This window comes from Ciconia boyciana, chromosome 1 (genome assembly GCF_034638445.1).
Source record: "Ciconia boyciana chromosome 1, ASM3463844v1, whole genome shotgun sequence".
In the NCBI taxonomy this organism is placed as follows: domain Eukaryota; kingdom Metazoa; phylum Chordata; class Aves; order Ciconiiformes; family Ciconiidae; genus Ciconia; species Ciconia boyciana.
In genome coordinates, this window is record NC_132934.1 from 54,746,131 (window position 1) to 54,773,090 (window position 26,960).

The following is a 26,960-nucleotide window of genomic DNA, read 5'->3' on the forward strand; positions in this document are numbered from 1 at the left end:
TAGTGTAAGCAATAACCAAAAATGTTTAGGAGACTACATGCTGGTTAGAAAGCTTGGGAAAAGTTGGGAAGAGAAGTAAAGCTGTTTGGATTACTAGAATTGTATATTTATATTCTTTCAAGTTTTCTTTTGGAAGCATAACTTTCCTAGAATACTTATTATTTTTAGATATTTATTTATTTTTAAAGTGTTGCTCTTTAAGATACTTTTGCTGGAGGTTTTTAGTATACATATTCAGTCTTTCCTGGACTGTAGAAGAGTTAGAGTTTTGGGTTTTTTTTAATCCTGAAATTTCTCTAAGCTAAAAGACAGTGTTTCTAGGGATTGGCACAATCCCTAATGGCTCTGACTGGCCTTGGGAGCCTTTTAGGCTTTAATTCTGCAACCCTTGGATGTCTCCCCCACATGTGGGGCCAAGGAGGACTGGATGTGAGGTGGAGGAAAATGTAATCCATGTGCTGTGTTTGGGACATGGCTTTGGGAACTTGGCTGGTGGATTTGGGGAGTGTGGGGTTATTGGTAGATAGGCTGTAGAAGAGCTCATGCAGGGCTCTTGACATACCAAGCAACCACAGCCACTCAAGTCCTGAAGAATAAAACACTTTTGGAGTTTAAAGGTTTGAGTTTTAGACAAGAGAAGCCAAACTAACAGCCTCCATACTAGGAAGATTTCCAGGGAGAAAAAAGAAAGACCCTTCCCCAAACTACCTACCTAAGTTCCCAACAGTATAAAAATCTCAGCTCTCCGAAGTGGTTTGGTGAAATTGAAGCAAAAAATCTACTGCGTGTTTGCCCTATGAAAACTGTTTGATGGGTTTCTTTACCTTCAGAGGAATGGGTCAGGATGGAGTGGGGGAAAAGGGTCACCATTGGGTTCAGTCTCATTTGATTTTCCACATGAGAGAGCTCCATCAAACAAAAAGAGCTGCTCTACTTCAGGGTGTGCTGGTCACTCCCCTGGCTTTCTGGCAAGATGCTGAATGATTTTCATGTTTATAATAAAACTGATTTTTTTATCCAGTTGTTTTTCTTCAACACTCCCATTCAAAACCTCAGATAAAATCTTCTGGAAATGCCATGAGTCCTGAGATGGATGTCAAAATGGCTGCCAGGACCCAGTATCTCCTGGCCCAAAGGATGGGCTTTGTTTTGGAGCTCAGACACAGGAACACAAGCCAAAGCCCCAGTCTCTCCAGGCGATCACAGGATATAAAGTGCTGCCCGAAAGCAAGCTCCGGAGAACTTCAGTAACGTCCAGGAAAGCTCTGAGGTTAGGGAGACTAGCGCAGCCAAAGAAGACATGAGGAGTCTGCTGGCACTGCTGATCGTGACTCTGGCCCTGGCAGCACTCTGCTGTTGTGAGAAAGGTAAGGGGATGTCTTCCCGGCAAGGCTTCTGGGAGCGCTGCTCAACCCTGCAGCTTGCCAGCAGCCTCCCTTCAGTCTGGGAGACGCACAGCTTCGGGGGCAGGAGGTGCACCGCTGGTCATTGCACAACTTCAGATCTCTGTCGGAGAGACAGAGTCATGGATGAGAGAGGGCTTGGGGATAGAGAGCCTCATCTCTGGCTGGGCACTTTCTTCAACTGGTCAACCGCCCCCGCCCCCCCCCCCCCGCCCCAGTTGCACCATTGAATTGCAGCAGAGAATTTGGACATTTTAATATGTTTGAGCATTAAACCAGTTTAGCATTTAGGTGAACTGGCAAAGGTATGCTGGATGCTCGCTTTTGAGTAAGAGGGTTGAGCTGCAGGCAGATTTGTGTCAACCACAGGGAGAAGGATTTTGTGCCTTCTAGCCCTGGAGTGGTGTAGGATCAGAGAGACAGGCACCAAGTCAAGCCTTCACCTGCAGGGAAATGTGGGATGTGGAGAACTTCTGGAGGAAAAAAGCCTCTATTGGTGGTTAAAAAAAAGGGAGTTGTCCCATTGAAATAAGAGCACATCACACTTGAAGGTGATTTAGCCACGGTGACTTTATGATCAAGAGACAGTCATGTAGTGGCAGCTCTATAGTTGATGGAGAGGGAAGGGGGGATAGATCAGAAAAACAAGTATTTTCCCTTTACAGTAGGAAAAGAGAAGCCGAGCAGGAGAGGGCCCTGTCTTTTCTTGTATTATCCCATTCAGAGTTAAGTTTCATTCAGTCCTTGGCATCAGATATGTCATGATTCAATACTGGCAAATATATTTTGTTTGATCCGTCAGTCCCTCTCTCCCTTTTTCACTCTTGAGTACATATCTGCTTTTTTTTAGTCATTATTATTATTCCAGATTGCTTAATGGCCTTGGAGTAACTTCTAATTTATTTTTTTTTTTAAATCCAAGGAATTTATCCATATCTTAAAAATACACACAACCCTTTTCATACAAAGTTTTTGTTTAAGCACAGTTATTATCCTTTTTGGTCTCTAGAGCCCTCTTTCTGCCCATAAATACACTTATGCCAAATACCTGGTGACTTGGGTAGAACTGACATTGTTGAAGAAAAATATGAAACAGAAAAACTGTTTCAAGTAAAAAAAAAATATTGTGAAATAGGGCAGTGTGGGACAACCAAGATTAGGAGACCTACCATTTCTCTTAGAGGATGCTTTCCTTGGGTGTTTGCAGGGAGCATTAAGGATTAAGGATTAAGATTAGAACTGAACAGAGAAATATAGTGTGTAAATTCCTCTTGGGAGGGCTGGTGAGCCAGGTACCTCAACCTTGAGCCACAAAGCTGTGAGGGTAGAGTTGTTCCTAATTTTCAGCCCTATTTCCCTTCCCTATCAATAGTTTGTGATTTCTCCCTAAGAGTTAAGGAAACCTCTCTTTACAAAGATAGAGGAAATGCTCAGCTATCTTCAGGTTCAGTCCAAATTTGGGGTTTTGCTCAAATGGTCCCCTAGCTCTAGCTGTCCCTGCTCTTAGCAAGGGTGGGGAAGAAGGAGGAAGGTCTTCCTCCAGCTTCCACAGTGGTTATATGGTTATTGTGTCATTTAATTTGACTCAGAGGAAGCTGAAATTAAACAATTCCAGGCATAATGGGTGAATTTGGTGTGGTGAAGAAATCTATTCCTAAATGGTGGGTGTTAATAAAACCCTTTTTTGGGGAGGAATGGGCTTCTGGGAAAGGGGGGAGCTGGATCCACTCAGTAGGCAGAGAGATTCAGTTAGAGTGGAGCAGAGGAGGAGGAGGACTTGCAAGCAAACTCCTCACTGTCTGTCTGCCTGTCTTCCAGATCCCAAAGACCACTCAGAATCTCCCAGCGCTGCCAGTGAGTATACCGTTGTGATCAATGCTCAGCTCCATTCTCCTGCACCTACTTTCCTTCTTCCCTTTAATAGGTTCAAGGGATGAACAAGAACCATGCTGAGTCCCGCTAGCTGCTCCCTTTTTGCTCCCTCAGCACTGCAGTCCCTGAGGTGCAGGAGCACCTGCAGCAAACAGAGGGGCTGCCTTTCACAGCCATGGGGGCAGGAGACACCATGCTGGTCCCGGACACCATCCCCGTCACCTCCCGGTCAGCCTCCCTGCACCAGCAGCCTAGCATTGCTCCGGGTGTGCTAGTGCCATAGCCTGCATCGCCACAACCCTTGAGCAGCCCCCAGGCAAGACATGAGTCCTGCAGGTTGTTAACAGCTGGATGCATCTGCCCTTCGTGAAACAGGGTGATGTGAGTGGAGCAACACGGCCAGTCTCCTGGCTTCTCTGAGCTGGCCTCAGAGACCTATCCAAAGAGTCTGCTGCATCCCCAGATTGCTGTTAAGACAGCAGAACTTGCCCCAGGGCCTCTAGGCACTGGTCTTTTGGATCTGCTGGGCAGCCAGTCTAGTGCACAGGATCACAGAGCAGAAAGGTTTGGTGCCACACAGCAACAAGCTGTGACATCCCTGCCAAATCCCACAACCTGGAAAGCCTGAAAGCAAGCGCCTTCCTTGGCTGCTCCTGAGGGCTGCAGTCCCTCCTCTGTCAGGTCACCTGGGACATGGGGATTTGCACACCTTGGGATGTCCACAGCTTCTGCAGCAAGCTGATCCTGGCAGAAATCTGTATGGAAAATCCCCCTCGTTCTTCCCTGTCTCTCCTTTCTCACACCTTAAAGGATAACATTGCTGCTGGGGAGCATGAAAGCTGGTATTTCTCCAGTGAGCCAATGCAAACACAGATTGGGAAAGAGAAAAAAAAAATGCAAAGAGTGTTCAGGGAAAGGTGGTGATTTCTGACAGCTCATTAATTGGCGGTTTCTGTGTAGTTGCTATTTTGATCCAGACTAAACCCCAGCTTGCTAGGGAGGGGGCATCTCTCACCTGGCAAACAGAAGCACAGTCAGACACCCCACGATGATGAGGAAGGAGCACAAATGCCACCGTCTCTGCACAGACAGAGGTCTTAGAAACTGTGTTCCCCCAGTGACAGTGACAGTTTGCCAGTTTCTCTGCTGAAACATGTACTGGTGTGCAGCTCCTGTGTTGCTGGTGTGCCGGCATCTGTGTACACCTCTGCTGGTGCGGGTCCATCCCATGGAGCCAGGCTGTGCTGTGCTGGGCTGAGCCCTGGCTGGGAGTGGGGGGCAAAGTGGCTCTACCTGCTGTTTGTGGGGTGCTCCACAGCACCCTGGTGTTTGCACAACTACAAATACAAGGGAACAAATAAGCAACTGTGCTGACACGGTGTGTTAGTGGAGACCAGGGGGTACTGCTGTCATGGCAGAAAGACCTTTCATGTTCTCCAGTGCCTGAACACCAGGATCTTTGCACCTACTGCATGTATTTCTCCCTGGGTGATGTTTTCTCCCTGGGTGATGTTTACTCTCATTATTTTGTACCCTTCACCTTTCATAGAACTCTGCACATGTGAGCATTGGTATTTCCATGTGCCCCCTGTTGCTTATGCCTCATTAGAGGCATTTTAATATCTGGTGGCTGGTATCTCACATCACTCTCAGTCTGAGTCAAAATATAGAAAAGAAGCCAAGACCCGGAAGTTAAGCGGGCCAGGGAGAGAGGGTGCCATTCCCTTCATTCTCTCCTTATTTGGATTTTATGCTGTCATGACTTTGCCTTCTGCACATTTGCTGTGGACTCAGATCATGTTGTGTGATAAGGGAACAGAGTTTATGACAGAAAAGGCCCTTGCTCCATGTAGGTGTGCAGGTTGGAGTGAGGAAGGAGCCCAGCTGTTGGGCTTTGAGTGGACAGTGGGGCGGGGAGAGATGAATGGGCAATTAGGATGGACCATGACAGTCATCTGTTTGTGAAGAGAGTAGACTGTCCCTTTTCAGAGGTTAGACTGGTCTTTGTTTTGCATAGACCATGGCCCTGCATCTCTAACCTGCTGTGTTGTCTCTTGGTAGGCATCAAGATTAAAAAGGAAGTTGCCAATGCCTTTGTGAAGAGGCAGAAGAGATCCAGCCTGTATGAACGGTAACAACTCAGGAGTCAGGCTGAGAGCTGGACTCTGGACCTCTTCTGAAGAGGGGGTGGGAAGGCAACAGGACATGACAAGGCATTAATTTGTTGTACATTTATGTGATTACCTTCATGTGTAGAAGCAAAAAGGTTGTAGGAGACACTCATTGATAGATAAATGGTTCTTTTTTTCATAAATATCCTTTTGAGAGCTCATAGCTGGACTCTGTTATTCCTCCCAGGAAGACAGTATTACTGTCTGGGCTAGCCATGGGGACAACAGGAAACATGTTAGAAGCTGCTGTAACCTGTAGGGTCATCAGAGCTGATTTCCAGGACAATGAGCATCACAGAGCCTTGGTCATTGCCTCTGGCTTCCTACAAAGGAAGCATAGCTCTGTTGCAGGGATGAGGCTAGATCAGATTGGCTGTTCTTTCTGAAGCTGTAGAACCAACGTCCATTTGTGCAGAAATCCTAGGCATGAAGATTTGGAGAAATCCTAGCTATAAACATTTGGAGAAATTTGAGGTCATCCAAGGATGTTATTATTTTATTTTCTGGAAGAGTTTGTTAAGCCATTGTCTCATGTAGGCCTGTGGCAAAAAGAATTTGTATTCAATCCGTCTTTGGACTAGAAGGATAACGTTGTTTTAAGATAATAGAAGATTGGGAGGCCCCATCTGTAGAGGAGAGGATCAGAGTATTGTAGCAGAGGAACTGACTGATGTTGAAACCTGCAGTGATTAAAACCAAGATGAAATTCAGAAGTAGCAACTGTACTGACTGTACTGACTACCCCCTTACAGGTGGTGCATTGTAAAAGTAGCTTCTGGTCTAAGCATTAATCGGTAAGGACTGAGGTAGACAGACAACTCGGTGTATTATTTGATCATGAAGTAAGGTTAGTCCGGAAATATGGATGCAAGAAATGGAATTCAAGGGTGCTGCAGGCTTTTTCCAATACAGAAATAAAGAAATTAATGAGATACTGGTGGGACTTCTCCTGTAGCAGGAAAGATTAACCAAACCTGGAACAGGAGTTGAGAAGTCCATCCAGAGTGTGTAGCTGAGACTAGAAGATTTGGGCTTGCTTAGCCTGGCAAAACAAAAGCTGAGTGGGGGTAGTATTGCTGTCAACAACAGAAGTGAGGATGATGAGAGGAAACTCCTTAAGCTTCAGGAAAATCATGGCTAGCGGAAAAGTGAGCAGAAACTGGGAGCAAATAAAGGTAAGCAGGAGATAATTAAATAAAAAAGAAAATAAATAACAGCAACAACAACAACAAAGATTCCTGGGTAGTTGGGGAATGGGGTTGGGGACAAAAAACCCCGCTAACTGCTTCTGTGGTCTCCTTTGCTGATAAAACCTCAAGAGCAATTGCTTTAAGTTGGGTTCAATTCCAACTTTTTCCAGCATTAATTAAGTAGTCCATCCCTGTGTAAGTAGATGTTTAACTCACATGAGAAGTCTCCTGTTGGGGCACCCTGGGGAATCACTCTTCTCACGTTAGTATCATGGGTGTGAAACCGTTCCAACTACATCGACTGAATCTGCAGAATGGCATCTCTCTCTTTGTCTACTCCAGGTACACTGAGTCTTACAAAACTCCAATGGAGCAGATGCGTGAGCGTTGTGAAAACTACGCCCCATGTGATTATCTCTCTAACCAAATAGGATTTTCCATGGCCTACTACCATTTCTTTGGGAGATACTAAGGATGGGATGGTCACTTCGTTCATTTTGCTTGGGACCACTCTGAACCCCCCAGGAGAAAGAAGGTTGTGGGTGGGAAGGAGGGAAGAAAAACATCTAGACTGGGGTCGTCTTCAGAACACCAAGGCAATAATTATTCCACTTGTTGAGCTTGCATTAGCTTTCTTCCTTTCATCAAAAATCTTTCTCTTCAGTTGTCTCTTGTGGTATTTTTTGCTTCACCAGAAATGACTGAGAAGACTCTGTCTTACCTCCTTCCATTTGAATCTCCAGGACACAATAGGTGAACAAACTGTGAGTCCTCTCAAGAAAATCAATGTATATCTTAGAAACATAACAAGACGTTTTGTCTTCTTCTGCAAAATGCATGAGGATTATAGAAGGAGAATGTCACAACATGTATAAGTGTGATGGATCTGATTCTGGGATACTCACTGGGAAGAAGGCGGAACAGCTGCCTCCTGGTCCAATGACTAGGAAAGTTCAGTATTTTCAGGTAGAATAGTCACCCTAAATATGTGCCAATGTAGGATCATTTTGCAAGGATAGAAGTGTGGAAATACTGTTACATAGCCAGAAATCAGTTTCTGGTACACTTTTCTGATTATTCGGTCACAAAACTTGCCTGTGTAGCAATAACAGATAAATCCCCAAAGGTGTGTTTGAGGAGTCCTTTTAGATGAGCCCTTCCATTTGTATGCTGCATTCAATGACTGTCTGTAAAAAGTAACTTGGAAATCTCTTGTTATTTTTGTTACAGTTGGTTTCTGGTGAAACTGAATATACCCAAGCAGAACAAAAAAATAATCTGTCCCTTTCTGACGCTTTAGTATTTATGCTTGAAACTAAAAGTGGCTAAACAGCTCCAAAAAAAGCAGGCAAACAAAAAGCAATAAACTTTATGAAATAAACAAAAAGAAAATAGGTTCAAGGATGGATTGAAGTTAGGTCAGCATTTGGTTTATTCAAGGCAGCTTCTATGTCTCTCATAGATACATATACAAAAAGTATGTGTGTTTATATACTTATCCTCTTCCCTTTGCACTATTTCATTCTGTCCCCTTGTATGAATATTATACCTTAGTAACTTTCTGCACAGCCTCCCTTGATGTTCCCTGAGAGGCAGATCCCATCTCGAAGGACAGGGACTGCTGATCCTCAGGAGACTGAGAAAGACTGAATCTCTCTGGTTGTGTGTAAACTGGTGCAGCCATTCCCAGCTGCTGACTACAATAAATACTGCTTATGTAAAGCAGGTTGGTGTGCTGCTTCTCTCTGTTCCTCTGTACAACCTTTATCTGTGGTTAAGGATGCCTAGAAGATAAAGCCTGCTCCTATGAACCCTGAAGAGCAGGATCCAGATTTGTGAGGCCTCCTTCTCTCCTCCTGTGCTCCAGTGTGAATTAGAAGTGACTACATTGTGCTGGGTCATGATCCCAGCACACCGTGACAGTGAGGGAGAGGAGGGCCAGGCTTTTCCCGATTCACCATCTACCGAGTTCAGCGTTTCTCTGAAAGACCTTGCCCTGAAGTAAGGACAGGGAATAAGTCCACAGAGATGGCTGCCAGTGTGAGTGTGAACATCTTTTGTTTGGCAAGCTGCTATGACTTGCACCAGCTGTGCTGACCTTGGCCAAGGAGAAAACAGTTAATAAATACCTCTGCTTGTCTTGGTCAAACACCTGGGACTGGTTCCTCTATTGGCATAAAGTGATGGGGCTTCACTGCTCACAGCAAAACTCTCCTCTGAATGCCATCTAGTAAAAATGAACAAAGTGATCATTGAAAGCAGTGAAAATTTTGCTGGGAAAAATACTAGAGATCAGTGAAATAATATCTGCTGTACTAACAAGTTAGGGGTTTTGTTGTTGCTGTATGGTCTTGTTTGCTAAAAAAGAAAACCGAGCTTCCTGTCTATATTTCCATCTTTCTGTTAGTTTTGTATTTTTCTCTCCCTTTCAGTAATTGTTTTTTTCTGGGAAGCTACGCACGAAGGCCTTGATCATGTCATGTGCTCTGTGTCACCAGATCTCTATATGGGCCGAAGTCATTACGGCCTTTGGGGAGCTGAGTGCACAAATCAGATTACAAATTTACTGCTGGAAAGGAAGAGCTCGATTTTCACCTGCTCAATGCAGATTTAAGTACCATTGCAAATCCTCTGCTGCCATCTTATGGCCATTGTATTTATCGCCATGCGATAAATGGTACACCACGTTGTTTTCGAAGCATGTGAAAATGTAAAAGGGCTTTCTTCCTCATTCACTTCATAGTACAACATACATTAAGAGGCCAGGAGGGAAAAATAGGCAAGCGGGACAATCTGCAACTGGATTATATGCAGCTGAATTAACATTCTAGTGGGGCTGTTTATCTGGATTGTCAAGTTCCTGCTGGAGCCTGTCACAGTTTAGCTCCTTTTTATCTCTACATGAACAGGAAAGGAGATGCCTCTGAATAAATTCACAACCCCTTCTCTGGACTCACTTTTAGCAGTCGAAGAACTGCTTTCTGAAATACAGCCCAAGATAACAGAGCAATTCCAAGAAGGAGAAGTCGATAGGCTGTATTTATCACTTTGCATCATCCTTCATGTCATCACCTCGTATCGCCAGTGGCTGCAGATACTGTCAGCAGCATCATCTGGTGCAGTGTTATAGATCACTTTGAAAGCAACCCAGTATGAGACCTTTATGTCATCTCTCACTCTATTTCAGCAATATTCAGCAAATGCTCTGTCCACAGAACCCAAGCAGCTGCACAAACATCTCCTTTCTCAGGGAATCACACCATCTCTGCAGGTGGCCCCCTTACCCAGCCTATCACTAGCAGGCAATGGAAAATGGACTTCACTTCTCTGTAGTCAGAACGAGGTCCTGACCTGTCCTTTTGGCTCTTATTCTGTGCAGAAGAGTTATCAGAGGCCATGAGGCTTCGCAGGTGAGTAACTTGCTGCCATTATTTGGAAGGGTGACTAGAAAGCAGCTACTGGAGATGGGTTTGTCTCAGTACAGAATCTGTATTTACACACTCATTTTGAGTGTACCCAATGTAAACAGTTCAACAAGGTGTCACTCTGCAGTGGTGTAAGGGTAGGATTGGCAGCACATTATTAGAAACCAGGGGGAGCTAAGGAGGACGACAGTTACGTTATCTCTGCTTCCAGATGGGATCCCAACCTACCCTGCATTTCTGTGTTGGCTTTATCAGAGCTCTGCACTTCTTCAAAAGGGCTTTTTAAGCTCTTGACCAGGAAGTGCTCTCCACCTCATCCTGACACATCACTCCTCAGGAGAGAACTGCCTTAGACTTCTCCAAGCCAGAGTTTTCTTCCTTTTTGCAAGAACAAGAACATCAGATATATTGGAATTAAGAGAACTATCAAGGCAAAGGACATCTACGCCAGAAGGAATTGGCTCAGTCAGATGCTTCTTTATGGATTGTGGGCACACTTCTACCAGTAAATTGTCTGGTTTGATTAATTGGTTTGATTAATAACCTCTGAATTGCTGTAAGAATCTGGTGAATGATCTTTTGTTGAAGAATCATCACCAAAAACTGAGTGCAAATTACAAACTGCAGAATTTTCCAGTTCAAGAAAAAAAGGGAAAGAAACAGATGTAAATGACCGCTGCTTGAGCTCAATGTTCTTTAGAGTGTCTTGGGTGGACTCTAGGATGTCAGTGCTGCTGGCCAGCCTTCTGTTGCTGATCTCCTTGCAAAAGCTGGTAAGAGGGGGTAAACATTGTTCTTTATTTGAAATGGTGAAACTGCTTATCCTACTGAAATAAACCTTTTTTTTTTTTTTTCATTTGAAACATGTTCTTTAAGGAGCTCTGAGTTTAGCTTAAACTCTTCTGCTTTCAGGTGCTCTGTTCCATTTCTTACTTGTCCTAATTCCTTTTAACTACTTTGTTGGAAATTTCCTCTCGTTTGGAGCCAGATGGTTTACCAGGGTGTGTTTGTGAGTAGGTCTCATGGAACTGTTCCTCTAATTTTCCACCCTGTCTCAGTTGAGGCTCTGACAAAAGCAGCGTGTTGTTGGATAGGACAGTGACAATATTGCACTATTATTTGTGACTGCCTTTTAGCTTTCTCTCAAAGCAATTATCATATCATGGAGAAATAAACTAAATCCCTGTATAGTTTATGGGCCATTATAACTTCAGAGGCTAATAAAGGTATCAATTTGGTTATGTGTCTAGGTTGAATATCTGGGATGAAGTGAATAACTACTTATAGAATTCAACTAACTATCAACTGACTACGGTACTTGACTAGTCTACTAGGAGATCAAAAAGAAAAAAGAACAATGTCATAATTCACACCACTTCTTAGGTCTTATTACACAAGGTTTTTATTAATTAGAAATGCTAGAAACATAATTACTGTGCCATTTCATAGATGGGATATATTAGAGGTTATTTTCCTGTTATAGCACCCATTTGTGTAAATCCCTACTCATGTGTCTAATGTTTGTTTACATGACAAGCCCAGCTGGCCTCACTAAGACAAACTGGATGAATGAAAGTTTTGGCACAGTGCTACTATATTGTAGTATTGAATATCACTCTCTGGAGCCAAAACAGGTCCAAGAAGTATGACAAGACAGGAAGAAGAAATTCACCCCTGAGATGTGTTCAGGCTGCACTGTCCCAAACACATTGTTTTGCTTGTTCTTTCTCTCTTCAAAACCACTTACTAATCATGAGCAGAATATTGAAATAAATGGACCATGGGTCTGTCCTGCAGGGTCTATACCTTCACCTATACCTTCACCCTCTGAAGAGCAAACTCTCCTGAAGTTTTTAATGCTGATCCACATAAACTAAGAACTCTGGCACTGTGGTTGGCGTTTGCCTGAGGTGGGGCTTGGACAATAACCTGAGGTTGCTCAGGAAGGTCTTGTCAAAGATGCCTACCTGCTGTGCTTGCTCTGCCAATAATGACAAAGAGGCAAGAAGACGGTAGGGAAAAACCTGGCTTGCATCCATAGAGATACACAAAAAGTTCACACTTCTGATGCTAATCTTCATTTGCTTTTATGTTGCAGGCTGTGTCCCACCTCATGATGGATATGGCTTTGCAATCCTTTGATGACCAATATTTGGGGTGCAGAGAGCAGGTGATGGAAGAACTGGAGCGAGGAGACTATTTCCAAAAAGAAATAGCTGCTAACGAGGACTATTTGAGTCTCTGGAAGAAGGCTCAGGAGGCTTTCTTAAAAAGCCCTGTAGGTCTCCTGAGGGAGATGCATGACAGCCATGCCATAGTCCTCATGGCTTACACCATGAACTCTTCCCTCCACTCTCAGCTGAACTGGGCCACATCTACAGCAGGAAGCTCTCCAGAGCACTACAGACACAACTTCAGTTTCAAATATTTTCACTTTTACCTAACGACTGCTATCCAGATAATGAAGCAACGGCAGAGCAGCAAGGAGAGCATGGGAAAACGTAAGTGCTACCAGGTGCACAGGGGTGTAAAAGACTTATATACTGAGGCCGTGGTAGGCAGCAAGGTGCGATTTGGCCGTTTCACCTCCACCTCCCGCCTCTGGAATGAAGCCCAGAAGTTTGGGAATGAAACTTTGTTCACAGTGACTACTTGCCTGGGAGCAGCTGTGCAAGGCTTTTCTTACTACACATCAGAGAAGGAAGTCCTCATTCCGCCTTATGAGATATTCCTTGTCAAAAGCTTCTTTCGGACACAGCACGGTAACCGGCTGCATCTGCATTCTGTGGGGAACTACAGCAAGTACAACTGCCAGCTCGTGGAAGGTATTGTATATAGCCCTTCATGCAGGGGGACGCAGGACAGGCTGGTCTCAAGTACCCCAAGCAGCCCTCACCAGCTGAATCTACATGGGGCCACACTCAAGGCCAAATCTGTAGTTTGTCCACTGTGTTCACCTATGAGATCCACATGACACAGATTTCATCTGTTTGTTGTGAAACTAGCTCACTAAAGATGAATCCACCTGATACACAGCAGGTCTCAGGGTTCTTTGCAGCCTCCGTGTATCCCATCTGCCATCACAAGGATGTCATAGGGCACAAGCATTTGGGTCCCCAGCATTCCTACTGCAAGGGCAGATGAGACCTGCAGGCAGCTTGAATTCAGATATTTATTCTGGTGGCTTGCAAGGCTGCTACAAAACCATTGCTGCTTTAGTCGTGTTCTCTCTCCTGTGGCAGAAGGGAGGAAAGGTATCCTTTGGCAACGCACACACTGTGAGTATCCTGGCTACAGAGCCAACTGTTCTGTGCTGGAAGACCTCACTGGGCCTGTTCCACAGCCCTGTCCTTCTGTGAGTCCACCACCAATATGGGACTCTTGCTTTTGTCTCTTTGAACAACAGTGCATTAATGCAACCTTTGAGCACAAAACAATTATTCAGGAATTAGAGTTTGTGCCTGAACCTAAGCCAAAGTAGGTAGACTTGAGGAAATGGCTCTTCTGGGCAAAGGCTGTGTTAGCAAGTGCAGGAAGCTTTAGGCAGCCAAAAGAGGTCTACATGACTGCTCTCTTGACTTTCTTTCAGCTTCAAGAAGCAAGAACAGCGGTTCCACTGCCCTCGCCTCTGCTCTTCTTCCTAGTGTAGCTGGAGTTTTCTTGTGCTTGGCCCGCAATGACTGATTCTCTGGCCGCATCCAGATATATACGCTTGAACAGCGGGCAAAAAGAATTGACAGGAAATCAGTCTCTGGAGTTCCTGTTGTTACAGAAGATTCAACCCTCCCTTTGCTTTCAGCTGCAGCTCTCCAGCTGAGACTGGAACATTCAGCCTGGTTCATCAAAACAGACATTCCCTGGACCCATTTAGGTAGGAGGGCAGTTATCTATGGCCTTTCTGAAGAGTAGGGCAGTGACATCCTTCACTGTAGGCAGCCTTTCCCTTAGGCATGCAGGAAAGACACACATGGGCTTTGGACTCTTTACAGATCTCTCAGTACCTTTATTTTTAGTGAGAAAGAGTCTGTCTGTGGGATGCAAAAGGCACCACAATGGTAAAGTTGAGTGGGTAACTGTGCAGCTTTGCACGTCTCCTCTGAGTGCAGGGTCCCAGGGGACAGTAAAGTCTGTGGCTGCTGCATAGCGGTCTTTCCCTGCTGCATGACCCCATGCACCAAAGCCATAGCTCTCATCTCAAGCTGACTGTCTGCATCTCACACATGGGGGGACAGAAGCATAAAGGTGCCTTGAGACATTAACTTAGCAGCAGAGTATCGCAAGACTTGTCAGGCCTGTCTTCAGGTTTCATGTTGGACTTCAGCATTTCTTCTGAAAAACTCAGGTAGATCCTGTGTTCGTAACAGTCCTCTAGTGGCTGATGAATACATGCTGGTCGTTTCGCGCTGAAATGAAGGAGAGCCTGTGGAGCCCACTGCTGTCTTCATGGGTGTTGGATGTGACTGAAATTCATTTACCTGCCTTTCTACTTCGCTGGTCTGCAATGTCTAATGCTGGAGGTTGAATTAACGTCACAAATTGGAACTGGAACTTCTGATTTAGCTATAGACTCCTCTCACTTTTATGCGTTCATTTAGCACTTCTGGAGCCTTAGACACCCATGCCAGAACAGCTATGAAGTTCTCCCATCCCCCAAAAATAACAGTGTGGAAATGATAAGAAACATTTTCTGCCTGCAATTCCCCTTTTCAACATGCCTTGCTTGCTTCTCAACCCCTGATCCCTCACCCCTACTGATGCTAGCCCTGGGCTGAGGCTATGGTCAGAGAGGTTACTTCACTGGTCCAAGGAGACTAGTCATGGTGATTTAACTTTGCAGTGGGGTCATCAAATAATTGAACTGAAACTCACTGACACATTTCACAAATGACCCCAGCTTTCAGTCATTGCTGATCTTGGCAGGAAGCTGGAGTTCTGCGTTCACTATCCCCTGTCCAAAACAGTAAGCAACAAGTTAGCTCTCCAAACGAGATCTGACTATAAGAGGACTGCACAAGCTGCTGATCAGCTGGTTAGTCAAAAGTAAGGACAGCCAAAAGCACCTGTGTGAACTGCTTGACTCTCGGAGCAGCTCCATATAAGCTTGGTGCTGCCATTCTGTTGGAAATCCTGTGGCAAGGAATGCAGAACTTAGGCACATGAGAAATATTAGCAATAGAAATGTAGGCACTTAAGGAATTTGGACGTCTTCAGGTTTTAGCAGATTAAATGGAGGAGTTTGAGGCTCAGCATCTTGTGTATCAGATTTAGGTGTCTGTAATGGCAGAGAGCATCATCTAATCATCTAAAACCTAGGAACATGTTCTGTGAAACGGAACTACTCCCCCTGAAATCCTGAGACATGCTTGCCCAGGCAGCTAAAACAGATTTAATACAAAACTATTTTACTATTAGCTTGTTTTCTATCCATATTTCATGTTACTTTCTTGTTGCTCTTGGTTTACCAGTGATTTCAAATAATAAGTTGTCAAAACTTGATCTTGACCCCTAAATGCTCAAAGATACTAAGCCCAGATTTCAAAAAAGAATGAAAAGATTAGAAGCAGCTGCTGCAGATACCTCTTGTATGTGTGTTCAAACATGCTTAAACTCTTTCTTATGTGAGAATTACAGGAATCAAGATGGATTTCTGACACATCAGCACATTTATGCCTCTTGCTGCTTATCTGTTATCACTGGGACACAGGCTTCAACCATTTTAACAAAGGTTTGGAATCCTTCACAAGGTGGCTTCAGCAACCTGAAAGCCTCCTCTAAGTAGTCAGCTTCTGTTTTCACGCTTTTCTTTATGGATCTGTGTCCTTGAACCATAGCCTGTAGGAAAACAAGTGAAGAGGAGGAGGGTAGAGAGCGAAGCCTGAGCTGTTGTGACATTCCACTCGAGGAGGAGCTGCCTTCTGTGGTACTTGGTGTCTCATTTTGTTGCAGCGTCTTCACAATATCAGCATAGTCCATGAGAAGTTCTGATACTTGGAGGGATAAGGCAGGTGAACTCATTAACTGATGAATAGTAGACTCTACTGTGTCAGGGAAATTGTCATGTTTCATCATGACTGCAACGAGTACACCCATGATGCTTTCTACAACTCCCTTGTAATTCTCATAAAGTTCCCTTACTGCAGTGATCTTGTCCTGCAAGGAGGTAATGGGACCAGCAATCTTAGCATACAAAGTGTGGCTGATGCTTTCCTGTACATCTTTGTCCTTTGTTTCCACAGTGGCTTGCATCTCTTTTAAAGCCCTGACCAGGAGCTGCAGATTCTCTTTAATGCTGAAGTTTTCTTTTACTGACATGATGGGGAAGTTGGTGCCAAGATGCTCATTGAGCAGTCGGAATATTGTGTTGGTTGAAGAGACATAGAGGTACACTAAGTCATGCAGATTCTGGCAGGCCCTGACCAGCCTTTCTTTATCACTCTTAAAACCGAGGCAGGCTAACATTTCTGGAGTGGTGTCTGACTCTGAAAAGCAAACAGAGGAAATCCAGAAGACATAGGGCAATAAAACTGAATATATTTTCAGACGGAATGTTACATTTCTGAAAACAATATTACAAATTATCAACCCACCTGACCCACCTTCCTCCAAGACATTACAGTTAGAAGAAAATACAGAAAAAGCTCTTTGTCAGCTTTTGCAGGGGTCTTACCAAGCAGGCCAGCAAAATATGGTGTAAACAGCTGCAAGTATTGTTATTCTTATGGCTGCAGGAAGTATGACTCCGACCTTCAGCATGCAATCTGAAAAGCAATGGAAGTGCTGCAAGTGAATTATTCTTGCCCTTTGGTGTTTATTGGTAAATTTATGGGAGTCCTAGCAAACAATCTACTTTACATCATCCTTAGAACTATATTCCTTCAGTTTGTATATATTGGTGGGTCTACATAGAATTAAACTCATATTCTGGGGTGCGAGGAATAGACACAGCAAAGTCAAATGCAGCGGACATATACATTCAAGAGGCAAAGCAACTGAAGGCTGAGTAATGCGATGCTTGTCAGGCTACAGTTTCCTGTGAAGTGACCCACATCTGTCAGTTCATACAGCAGCTAGATGTTGCAAGCATCCCTTGATAGGTGGAAGTACAAAAAGTCTTGCTACCATTTTGACTATTGAGGAAGTTATGTCCTGCTTGCACCTATGAGTTCTCCCAAGGCCAACTGCAGGCACAGTCCTGGGACAGGACACGGCTGAGGGACTGCTCCTGATTTTGCCTTTGCTTGTGCCAGAGCCCTGGAAAGCCAGACTGGTTGCAGCAGATGTTTCATCAGCTGTTGCTGTGGTTAGATGTGCAGTTACATGTGTCCAAGCAGTTGCAACTTCCCATCCCACTGCATACTTTTAAAAACTTTTCTCTCACTGCTCAGCTCAACCATCTGCCTCTTCCTCCTTTCCCTTCCCATGGCAAAAGTGATCTGAAATTGTGTGAAATGGCAAAGTTGATTTTAGCCTCCACTGCTGTTCAGCCAGAGCTGGCTCTGGGGCTCCACACCACTTCTTCCACTCTCAAGGCATCAGAGGAGAGCACCCGGGAAATTGCAGCAAAAAAAGGGTGACAGACACTCCAGATGAAGTCCTTCCCCCAAACTTAATAGGTCTGAAACAATAGCTATTAATCTTCCCTAAAGACCTAGGGTAAAGCAGGAAAAAAATTGCTTGCTTATTGTTTAAATGATTTTCTGTCATATTCCAAACGATAGAGTAGGGACTCTAGAAGAGAAGAATTTGCATCCACTGTAAACCTTGAGGACCCGAAAGCAGCTTCCAGACTACAGAATGTGACAGAGGCAGTTGCAGCCTGGTGAATTCAATTCAGTCCAATATTGGAAGAAGTATTTCAGGACTACATGGCATTCTCAGTTAATAACAGGAGTCACAACTAATTGACCATTGCAGAAATGTAATAGTTAAATCATTAGCGTTCTCTCTCAGCTCATCTTCGCATGCTTACAGCTCTGAAAACAATGGGAGTTTGGTACTCTGTCTCTGGGTTGAACGGAATAGCTCAGCTTTCAGGGGAAAACAAGCTGGCAACTGCAGAGTACTCATTTTATGCTTGACCTTTTACTGTCATCTGAGAACTCAACCATTCTCTACTGGGGAGGCAGCATTCATGACCAGAGTCTAGTGGGCAGCAAGTCCATCTTTCTAAGGATCAGAGCATGGAAGATGTCTAGCTTAGATGAAGGCAGAAGTACAAGCTTGTCTTGCTGGGACAGACAAAGCCTGTTTTCACTGCCTGTGGTATCTATTCTTCTATTTGTGTGGGACTGTTCAACTTTTCTTCCATAATTCGTAGGTGTACGAAACCAGTCATGGCAACAATTCATTATTTCAAGGAATAGCTGCAAGCATTAGTGTTTATTGTTTATACTTATAAACAATAGAAATTTATAAATCCCAGTACAAAAACTAATCCTGTATCTGTAGGAATGAAAAACGCTCTCCTACGTGTTTTATGTTCTGAGAACAGCAAGTAATACCACCCCCTTTCAGCCATGGCTATAGGTACCTGTGATGGTACCTTTGTTGTAGGCAGAGGGATTCATGCTATACCTATTCTCTCCAGGAACAGAAGGACTTTGGAGGACCTAACAATTGGGAACTAGCATGGAATAAACTGAAATGTGTTAAAATTGGAAGGAAGGGGAAAGGAGGAAGAAAATTAAACGAATCTGGGTAAACATCACACAATAGAATTAATGACAAGCAGGCAGGCAACAGGACCCAGCTGAAGCCCAGGCTCTGGATCCCTAACTCATCACATGCTACTGGAAACCACCAGAGGAACAGAGGGGAAAGAGGATGAAGTCACTGTCCCGTACACATTCAACTGATTGCAGGAGCACTCAGACAAAATCAGGTAGGCAGTCTAAATGTTTAATTAGAAAGGTTTCTGGAGAAAAATCTCCCTGGAGCTGGAGAAATAGTCAGAAATATGGAAATATATGTGGCCTGCTTAACTCTAGAAAGCAAATGCAAAAACTAGCAAAAGTGTTAATGTGAAGAGTAAGAGGTAATTTTAGCATTAAGAGACAAAATCTAGAGCAGTTATCAGAAGCTGAAGTAATCATGCATAAAGAATAGATGCTAATAGTCTCCTCCACAGCTGTCTAGTACGTAAAATGTTTGTTGAAGTGCCATTCCCCTTAGAACATTTTGTCTTCTCAGTTTCTACAAATAAGGGAAAACAAATGACCTTTCAACAAAACACCACTGGAGTGGAAAGGGTCTAATATCACACTGAGTCAGAGAGCAAGCCAGCAACATCACTGAGGCAGGACTGATATGAATTCATACCTTGTATTGACATGGCTTCATGTTTCCTGAAAATCACAGACCTTTACTGTATATGTACTTTGCTCCCTCCAGCTTGAAGAAAAAGAAAGATGTGTTAAAGAGTTTATTCTCTTTAACTACAAGCTACAAGGAGCTACAAGGTAAGTGGCTGGAAGAAATGCACAGTCCTGTGCAAAATATTGTGGAAGAAATTATCTTCAAACTGGCTTGTATTTCAACACTGAGAGTAAAAGTGGCTAGGGGGCTGTTGAAATAATTCTGTTTTTCTACAGTGATCTTGTGGGGGAGGGTGTGTCTAGTAAAATACAGCTGGGTCAGTGTCAGATGATTTGCATTTAGCAGATAATGCAAGAACTACACAGGACTAAAATGACAAAAAGGTAGCTTTTTAAAAAGAAACATCTAGCTAGTCCCCTACACATAACTATTTGTAGCTATAACTGTGATATGTAGGCACCAACAGCAAGAAGACGTTTATCTTGGAAAAATGCAAAACACTGCATAAAAGTGGCCCAGATTTGCAATAAGAGGGCCGAGAACACAAAAGTACCAACAGAGAAATGAGTCATCCTACTCATTCATAGTTTGCCCCTGTTGCAAAGCAAGACACATGCTTTTAAGTCAAAATCATGCTAAAGCATTTTTATGTTGCAGCTAGTGATGGATTAAAGGGAAGTGGTACAGAGTTTATTACAGAAGCTTAGTGATGAGGAGTAACTCCATGATCGCTGGTAACTCAGTCGTGTTGGACTCTGTATATTGACATGCAGGTAATGAAGAAAAATGTATTAAACATGCCCTTTTGCTGGTAAACCAGCGACAGCTCAGAGAAGAACAGTGACCATAAGGATTAGACCCAAGTGTTTGGGGGGAGGAATCAAAGAATTAAAATTTTGTGCTCTGGTCTGTACAGTGATAAGGGAGGGCCATATTCTGCTCAGTCATGTCCTAGGAGCTTGGTGAGCACCTGCTGATATTAGCTCCACAGAGGACACCCTGGTTATGGAGGGAGCGTGGCTGCGCAAGCGGGGCTCTCCCTGCAAGCTGGTGCGTGCTGCTCTAAGGCAGTCTGCCATCACAGACATCCTGCTGGAGTAGGTGCACCTCACGGTGCTTACACGGCATGCTGAACATCATGGGGCTGTCTGCAGCTGTTTGATGTTCACAAGGGAAGAAACCATGGGGAATCAATTACAGCATTAGGGAGGTGAATAAACAGTGAGGGAGCAGGGGCTTTATAAATATCAGGGAAGAAAGCACAGTGGGAGATGTGTGTAAGGTGATATAGGTTAGGATGGGCTTATTATAGATAATTTTACTATTCGCTATGAATTCCCAAGTGTGAGTTTATTAGTATAAGCACAAAGTGCTTCTATATTAACATTTTCTCTTGAATGTGAGGACAAATAAGCTACACTGACATAAAACACTCTTATGGTGATCACTTATGGTGATACAGACTGTGCCCACTCCACCAGTCATCATAGTTGTTTAAAAATCAGATGCCACTAGCTGAAAAAAATAGGCTGACACAAAAGTGTGTCTAGAATAGGCCTTTCATTTCCCCAGCTTATTTTAGATTTTGCTGATTAGATGAGATTGTTCTGGTTTTTAGTGAACTAGTTCAGCTTCCACCATTTTCAGTTTCCAAGGTGAAGAATGACCCATGCTCATTTTACCAATCTTCTAAGTACGTATTTGTTAGCTATTTTTGTTGCTCTGAGTATGTCCAATGTCTCATACGGTCCTTTTCCAATCATTTGGCTAAAGATCCCAAACAAGAATTAAGATTTCTATATATAGAGAGAGAGATATATATATATCTATGCCTTGAGATTTGACTTGCTGAGTATAAAAAGAACCAGTGAGGCAGAGACAAAGGACATTTCACTGCTCTTCAAGAGCTAACGTTATGGGTGTTGAACAGAGTAAGAGATTTATTTTCTCTTTTGAAGTAGTCTATTTCTGAAGAATGGCGCTGAGTGACCTCCTTTACCCAGATAACCCCAAGAGAAGGCAAGAATTGATCCATCTGCACCAGGAATTGCTCGACTGCATGTCCACAAATTTCCGTGCAACAAATGAGCTGGCTGGAGTGCTGAATGAGCACCTGGGCTGTACCATTACCCACATTCAGATGAGAGAGAGCAGCACTGTCAAGGAAAACTGTGACATTATCATTCAAGCGATGAGTGAGATTCAGCATCAGGTACAGAAGATTGATAGTGACATGAAGGAAAAGCTAGAGCCTGTGCTGTACCAGAAGCTGTATGACATCAAAGAGCCTGAGTTGGAGAAAATTGCAATAGCCCATAAAGTTTTTTCCATTATTCTTGGAGAAGCGACTTCAACAGCTGGGATGGTAGCTATCAAACTTCTTGGCTCCAATCTTATAACTCTCACTGTGAGCAAGCTCATCAGTCTCCTTGCGCAGATTGGGGCATCTGTTCTTGGGGGAATCAGCATTGCTATTCTTGGGCTCGGCATTGAAATGATCCTCCATGCCATCCTGGGAGCCATGGAGAGGAATCAGCTTCTGGCAGCTGTGAGAAGCTATGAGAAGCACCTGTCTGAGTTTAAAGCAGCATCAGAAAAGTACCAGCGTGCCATACGTGAAGTGACTTCTTTGGTGAGACAGCAGGTTCAGTGAATGAAGCTGGAGCTCTCTCTCCTGCTGTGACAGTGGCTGCAGCAGCTATGCCTGCAGAAACCTTTTTGATTCATTATGGTAAATGAACTACTGATGGCTTTTTTTCTGATTAGTGGCAGCAGAGCAAGAGATGTGACAGATCAGGGAACTGGCACTGAAATATATTAATAGGGAACTAGCTTATAGGTGCTTCTGTGAGGTAATGCTTCAAATACTTCACACCTTTCCTTCAGCTATTTTCTGGAATGCATCGTAGAACTGTAATTTGTACTAGTGACAATAATATTCACTGCTGGAGCAGTAGTGGTGAGGAGGTGTGATTTTTCTCTTACTGTGTTTCTATATCAAAGATGAAAATATGATGGGAGAAAACAATTTCAACACGCCAGTCCACGTCGTCATCTGGAGGGCTCATCGACAGCTGTGGCTGCTAAACTCTTAGTGTGGATTAGTGCTAAATCTGATAGGCTGAATTCCCTGTTCATTGAACTGCTTACAAGGACTAGCTGAAGCATATTTAACTGCTATTTCCTGTCCCATCCCTGCCTAAGGAGCCAGACAGAGATCTTCTTTAAATAAACTCTAGTCCCAGTAGATTAGCACGTCAGAAGCGTGAGCCTACAGGCAAACACACACCACCTTGCCCCACAACTGAGAGAAATGGGCTGTAGTGTTCCATGCATGCCTGGCTGTGAATAACCTCTTATGTTCAGTAATGCCGCGCTCCTGCCAACCCACAGGCAAATATTTCTGTGCACAGTTGCTGCTCTGTTGATTGAAATGGGATTATGCACACATACAAGTGTCTGTAGGATTACAGCCCTTTAATGCACTAAATTTATGTTCTCGTGCTTTACCTAGTCCCACCAACGTGGAACTGCCAAGAGCATCCTCGGATTCTGCATTTCACAATATGCTACCAAATGTTCTTATTTTTCAGATTTTAAAAACAAAGCTGGAAGTAAGAACATGATTTGCAGTCTCTTGCTCTGATTTGCTGTGGTTTGCTTTTTTTGCTTTGATCTTTGGGAAAAAAAAAAGGTAATTTAAGAATTAATAAAAATGTACCTGAATATTGTAAGACCTCTCTTTCCTGTACTTGTTTTTGTTTTTTTTTCTGTCTGAAAAACCAATCTTAAACCAAATAATGAAAAAATATTGAAATCTTCATTATAGATGCAATTTATAAATTCTTTTTTATATCCATGATAGAATAATCTAGTAGGATTGTGTATAGGTTCCTTTTTTAGTACCAGCATTTCCTATACTAAAAGCATACTCGAATTCATACTTGTTTATTAATATTCAATATTAGCAATATTAGATTATATTAATAACTCGATCGTGTCTGTGAAAATAAAGAGATGGGTGAGATTACAACAGGGAAGCTCTCCATTGGCTTCATAACCCTTCCATTCTGGGTTTTGGTGTTTTGCTGTTTGGTTTTTTTTTCTACTGTTCCCACTTTTAATCATCTTTTCTGACTCCTCTTTGCTTTTGTGTTCAAAAGCCACTAGATGGCAATGCAGCTGCTGGCTCTCAGGCAGCTCTGCCAGCCATCAGAGAGAAAGCCCAGGGTTCAGGAACATGGATGGGTGTCAGGGACTGACAAACTGGGACCAGCACAAGCCGCACACTGGGTGGTGTGGGTCAGGAGAGGCAATTCAGACGAGGCAGAAAGCACTGCTTTGTCTCACACGAGGTACTGTGGTGGGTGACATGGTGACCCGAAGCATCTTTTCTCCAAGATGTGACATCTCCCGTCTCCTGACACAAGTGGCACTCAGCTTAGAGGTACTTGTTTAGAGGCAAGAGACTGTCAATCAGCAGAACAGCAATATTTGAGTGTTGGAGAGGCAGGAGCTCCTGGCTCCTGCTGACTTTCTATGTGCAAGTATGCATTCTAATTTAGGAAGAAAACCCACTAGCTCGGTATGTATCTTTGTGAGAGTGCCAATCACTGCTGTACGAGAATAGTGAAGTCAAATAAAAACAAATCTGTTGTACTTTTCAAGCAGCTTGTCCACATTTTCTTGAAAGTAAATTCTAAGCAGTCAGGGGAAGTGGGATACACAATGAGGAACATAAAGATCTACGATTTCTATTCACCTCTTGATAGATCCTTGTTCCTGGTGGGCTTAAAGGAAAGCTGGCTTGCCCACAACAGCAGGTGTGGAAGGTGTCCTCATGCCCATGAGATGTTGGAAGATGTTGAAGATGTTGGAGGCTGGCAGGCAGCAGCCTCTGCTTTAGAGGTAGGAGGCTGTGAGGTCACAGAGGCCAGGCCAGCATTCCCAGACATGACCTCATAGAGGGGTATGGCAACATCCAGCTGTAACAAGGTCATTTTGAGGTAAAAAACCTGCTGATCAGCTTGGGACCTTCCCAAACTCTTTCCCCCAGCTCTAGCAATAAGAAAATCAATGGGATTTACTTGCATTACCGACAGTTATATACTTGAACGGAGTGCAGCATGCGTTTAACTGGCTAGATGCAAGGGAGAGCACCCAGTGGCGCAGAAACAGCTTAGCTCTGTTTCTGCTTGGTAACTGAAACTCTTGTCCTGCAAAACAGGAAATAATTTCTGCTCTCTCTAGCCCTCTGACACATCTTACGCCTGGTCCTCCAAAGACATCATAAGCAGTCTGGGGTTAACTAGTCTGCTGATGCTTCTCCTCTAGACTCCCTGGAGCTGCCTCTTGGCGTGACAGAAGTACCAAGTGAAAAATGTGAGAGAACTATTGTTCTCCAAGTCAGTTCCAAGTCAGCAGACACTGCTGGGAGAAAGTAGTTAGGGCTGCGGCGGTACCACTTGTCCCCGCTGAGCCCAGTATTGTCATGACAGAAGAACCCATGCCCTGTGAGGAGTGGCCAATCTTCAAAGCCTCAGCTGTCCCCCTCTCCAGTGACATGGTACATGACAGGGATGTGCGTGGCCACAGCGTTCCGATCACACCCCCTCAAGCATTCTCCCTCTGCTCAGTCTGTTGTTTTGGACAAAGGATTAAGAATTAAAACTGCATAATATGCGTGTTCCAAATAAGAATGCTCCCAAAGAAGAAAAGAAACTGTAAACCAACCAAAACAAGTCTAGGCTGCTCTCAAACCTGTGTAGAAACACTGGATGGTTGCAACCAAAATCTGCCCTGCAGCAAATTCTGGTAGCAAGAACAATATAAAAGAACAGGCTGGAGAGGCACAAGGTGGGGATGACTCTGCTGTGTACGTGGTTAGCAAGACTCCCTAGGCGCGGAGAGCTCCTGAAGCCCTGACTCTGAGGGTGCCGCTGGGCTGGCTATCTTCTAACCTGGATTTTGTGCAGTTTGTGACTAATGTTGGTGTTAATTTGATGCACAGCTTATAGTCTTGCTTTTACCCACCCTGCAATGACCCTTCATAAAGTTTTGGAACTTGCCAACTAAGTCTCTGTTTTTTGAAGAAAGGTAACAAGCTTGTGTTGCATGGCACATTCACCCAGAGCAGGGATTCTACAAATCCTGTTCAGATTTCTAGAGATCACCTCTGCTCCCAGGTGTGTAGGAAAATGTCCTTCCTACACCTCCCCCCCAGCATGTTAATTCTTTAAGCCTGCACCCATACTTTATTGCTTGCCCCCTCCTTATTCACAGTGATGCAACTGGTATCCAAGGAGATGTTCCATGCATCTTTATCCTGGTTCTTCATGTGTCTGGGGACTTTTGCTGGGAGGCACTTTGGGCAACAAGGCAGAACAGTTTCTACCAAGTGTTCACCAGCCTCTGCAAAGCTCTTCACCAGTTTACCTGGGGGTGGGCTGCAGGGAAAGCCAAGTAACAGAGGAGCTTCTGTGGTCCCTGCTGGGACCAAATTAGATCTCCTGTTCTCTTTGTAGAGCCTGAGTTGCCCGATGAACGTCATCCAGACACATTTCTCCAGCAGTCCCCTGAAACAGCAGCTGGCACACGAGCCTAATAGAGAGACGCCAGCCCTGCTCACAGGGGAGCAGTGCTGCCTTCAGGCCAAACCCAACAAGAAACACATATAACACCCGAGTCTACCAGGAACTCCTGCTCCCTCAGCGCTTTGCCTTTATTCCTCACTAACCGAGGCTTCTCACACGCCCCTCAACTCTGCTTTGTTCCAGGATGGGGGGCATTTTGTAGGATCTCCCCAGGAGAGCGTTGGGGAAGAGTGGCCGCAGTGGCCATGTTATCCCACAAGTGTGAGGTGGTTTACCCGGTGTGCGAGATGCCAATATACACACAGGGCAGAAGTATTTTTATTTCATGTCTGCGCAGAGATGGGTGCTAGGTGGTAGCTCCACAAAGCTAGCACAAAGTTCAGTTATGCAGGTACAGTATTTATACAGTCCAGTTATGCATATGCATAAGTAATTACACAAAGCAGTTTTCTATTGGTCTACATTTCTCTTATTTCAACTTAAAGCTACAGTGCTACTTTAATATTCTGCACATGCTTGCAGGAAGTGGGGGGGTAGCTTTCTTTGGTCTTTAATTGAGTCGGTGGTCGTGATCTCCCCCTGCCGTCTTTACCTTCCCCCTAGTTTCTGTACATCTTGTTGGCTTCATGTAGTGCCATATCCTCCCAGCCCGGCAATATCCCTTATTACAAGATATTTCTTTATCAGTCCTTGAAGTTCCTCATCTTAGTTTCTTCTTCAAAGGTTAGTGATTAGCAAGGCCTACATATTCCCCTTTTATCAGTCTTTTAGCTTTTCTTCAAGGGCACAGTCCTTGGCAAGGCATGCGTTGTACATACCAAAAATGCCTTGTTTCATAACGCCTCTATGGCCGTTACATCAACCACGTTCACAGGGCTTCCCTTCTGTCCCAGCATACTTCCAGCACCGGCCATACCGGCGTAGCACTCCCCCACCCCAAAGGCGCCCCATACCCCTCCCTAACTGCGGCTTCTCCCGCCCTAGAGGCCGG

General features: G+C 44.2%; 3 protein-coding genes across 4 annotated transcripts; all 3 read left to right on the plus strand.

The window, feature by feature from the left end:
• The first annotated feature begins 1,300 nt into the window (after nt 1–1,300).
• LOC140662178 (matrix Gla protein-like) lies at nt 1,301–7,108 on the plus strand. Its single transcript, XM_072885361.1, has 4 exons — nt 1,301–1,367; nt 3,222–3,257; nt 5,337–5,406; nt 6,979–7,108. Exons 1-4 carry the CDS (start codon nt 1,301–1,303, stop codon nt 7,106–7,108), a joined length of 303 nt encoding a protein of 100 aa, XP_072741462.1.
• A 3,260-nt stretch (nt 7,109–10,368) lies between these two features.
• Nucleotides 10,369–13,790, plus strand: ART4 (ADP-ribosyltransferase 4 (inactive) (Dombrock blood group)). Its single transcript, XM_072866886.1, has 3 exons — nt 10,369–10,834; nt 12,160–12,886; nt 13,651–13,790. Exons 1-3 carry the CDS (start codon nt 10,751–10,753, stop codon nt 13,743–13,745), a joined length of 906 nt encoding a protein of 301 aa, XP_072722987.1. The 5' UTR covers nt 10,369–10,750; the 3' UTR covers nt 13,746–13,790.
• Nucleotides 13,791–18,873: 5,083 nt separating this feature from the next.
• On the plus strand, nt 18,874–23,409 carry SMCO3 (single-pass membrane protein with coiled-coil domains 3). Of its 2 annotated transcripts, none has more exons than XM_072866899.1 (3): nt 18,874–18,942; nt 19,452–19,519; nt 21,335–23,409. In XM_072866899.1, exon 3 carries the CDS (start codon nt 21,352–21,354, stop codon nt 22,027–22,029), a length of 678 nt encoding a protein of 225 aa, XP_072723000.1. In that variant the 5' UTR covers nt 18,874–18,942; nt 19,452–19,519; nt 21,335–21,351; the 3' UTR covers nt 22,030–23,409. The 2 variants fall into 2 exon arrangements, with proteins under 2 accessions (XP_072723000.1, XP_072723007.1); XM_072866906.1 differs by having other exon boundaries at nt 18,879–18,942; nt 21,338–23,409.
• The last annotated feature ends 3,551 nt before the right edge of the window (nt 23,410–26,960 follow it).

Bases quoted from the DNA above. Each gene is read 5' to 3' on its own strand.
- ART4 (XM_072866886.1), top strand. From the start codon at position 10,751: ATGTTCTTTAGAGTGTCTTGGGTGGACTCTAGGATGTCAGTGCTGCTG. The intron at 10,835-12,159 runs GTAAGAGGGGGT...TTTATGTTGCAG, and splicing joins TGATCTCCTTGCAAAAGCTG to GCTGTGTCCCACCTCATGAT. The intron at 12,887-13,650 runs GTATTGTATATA...ACTTTCTTTCAG, and splicing joins CAACTGCCAGCTCGTGGAAG to CTTCAAGAAGCAAGAACAGC.
- LOC140662178 (XM_072885361.1), top strand. From the start codon at position 1,301: ATGAGGAGTCTGCTGGCACTGCTGATCGTGACTCTGGCCCTGGCAGCA. The intron at 1,368-3,221 runs GTAAGGGGATGT...CCTGTCTTCCAG, and splicing joins ACTCTGCTGTTGTGAGAAAG to ATCCCAAAGACCACTCAGAA. The intron at 5,407-6,978 runs GTAACAACTCAG...TGTCTACTCCAG, and splicing joins AGATCCAGCCTGTATGAACG to GTACACTGAGTCTTACAAAA.
- SMCO3 (XM_072866899.1), top strand. From the start codon at position 21,352: ATGGCGCTGAGTGACCTCCTTTACCCAGATAACCCCAAGAGAAGGCAA.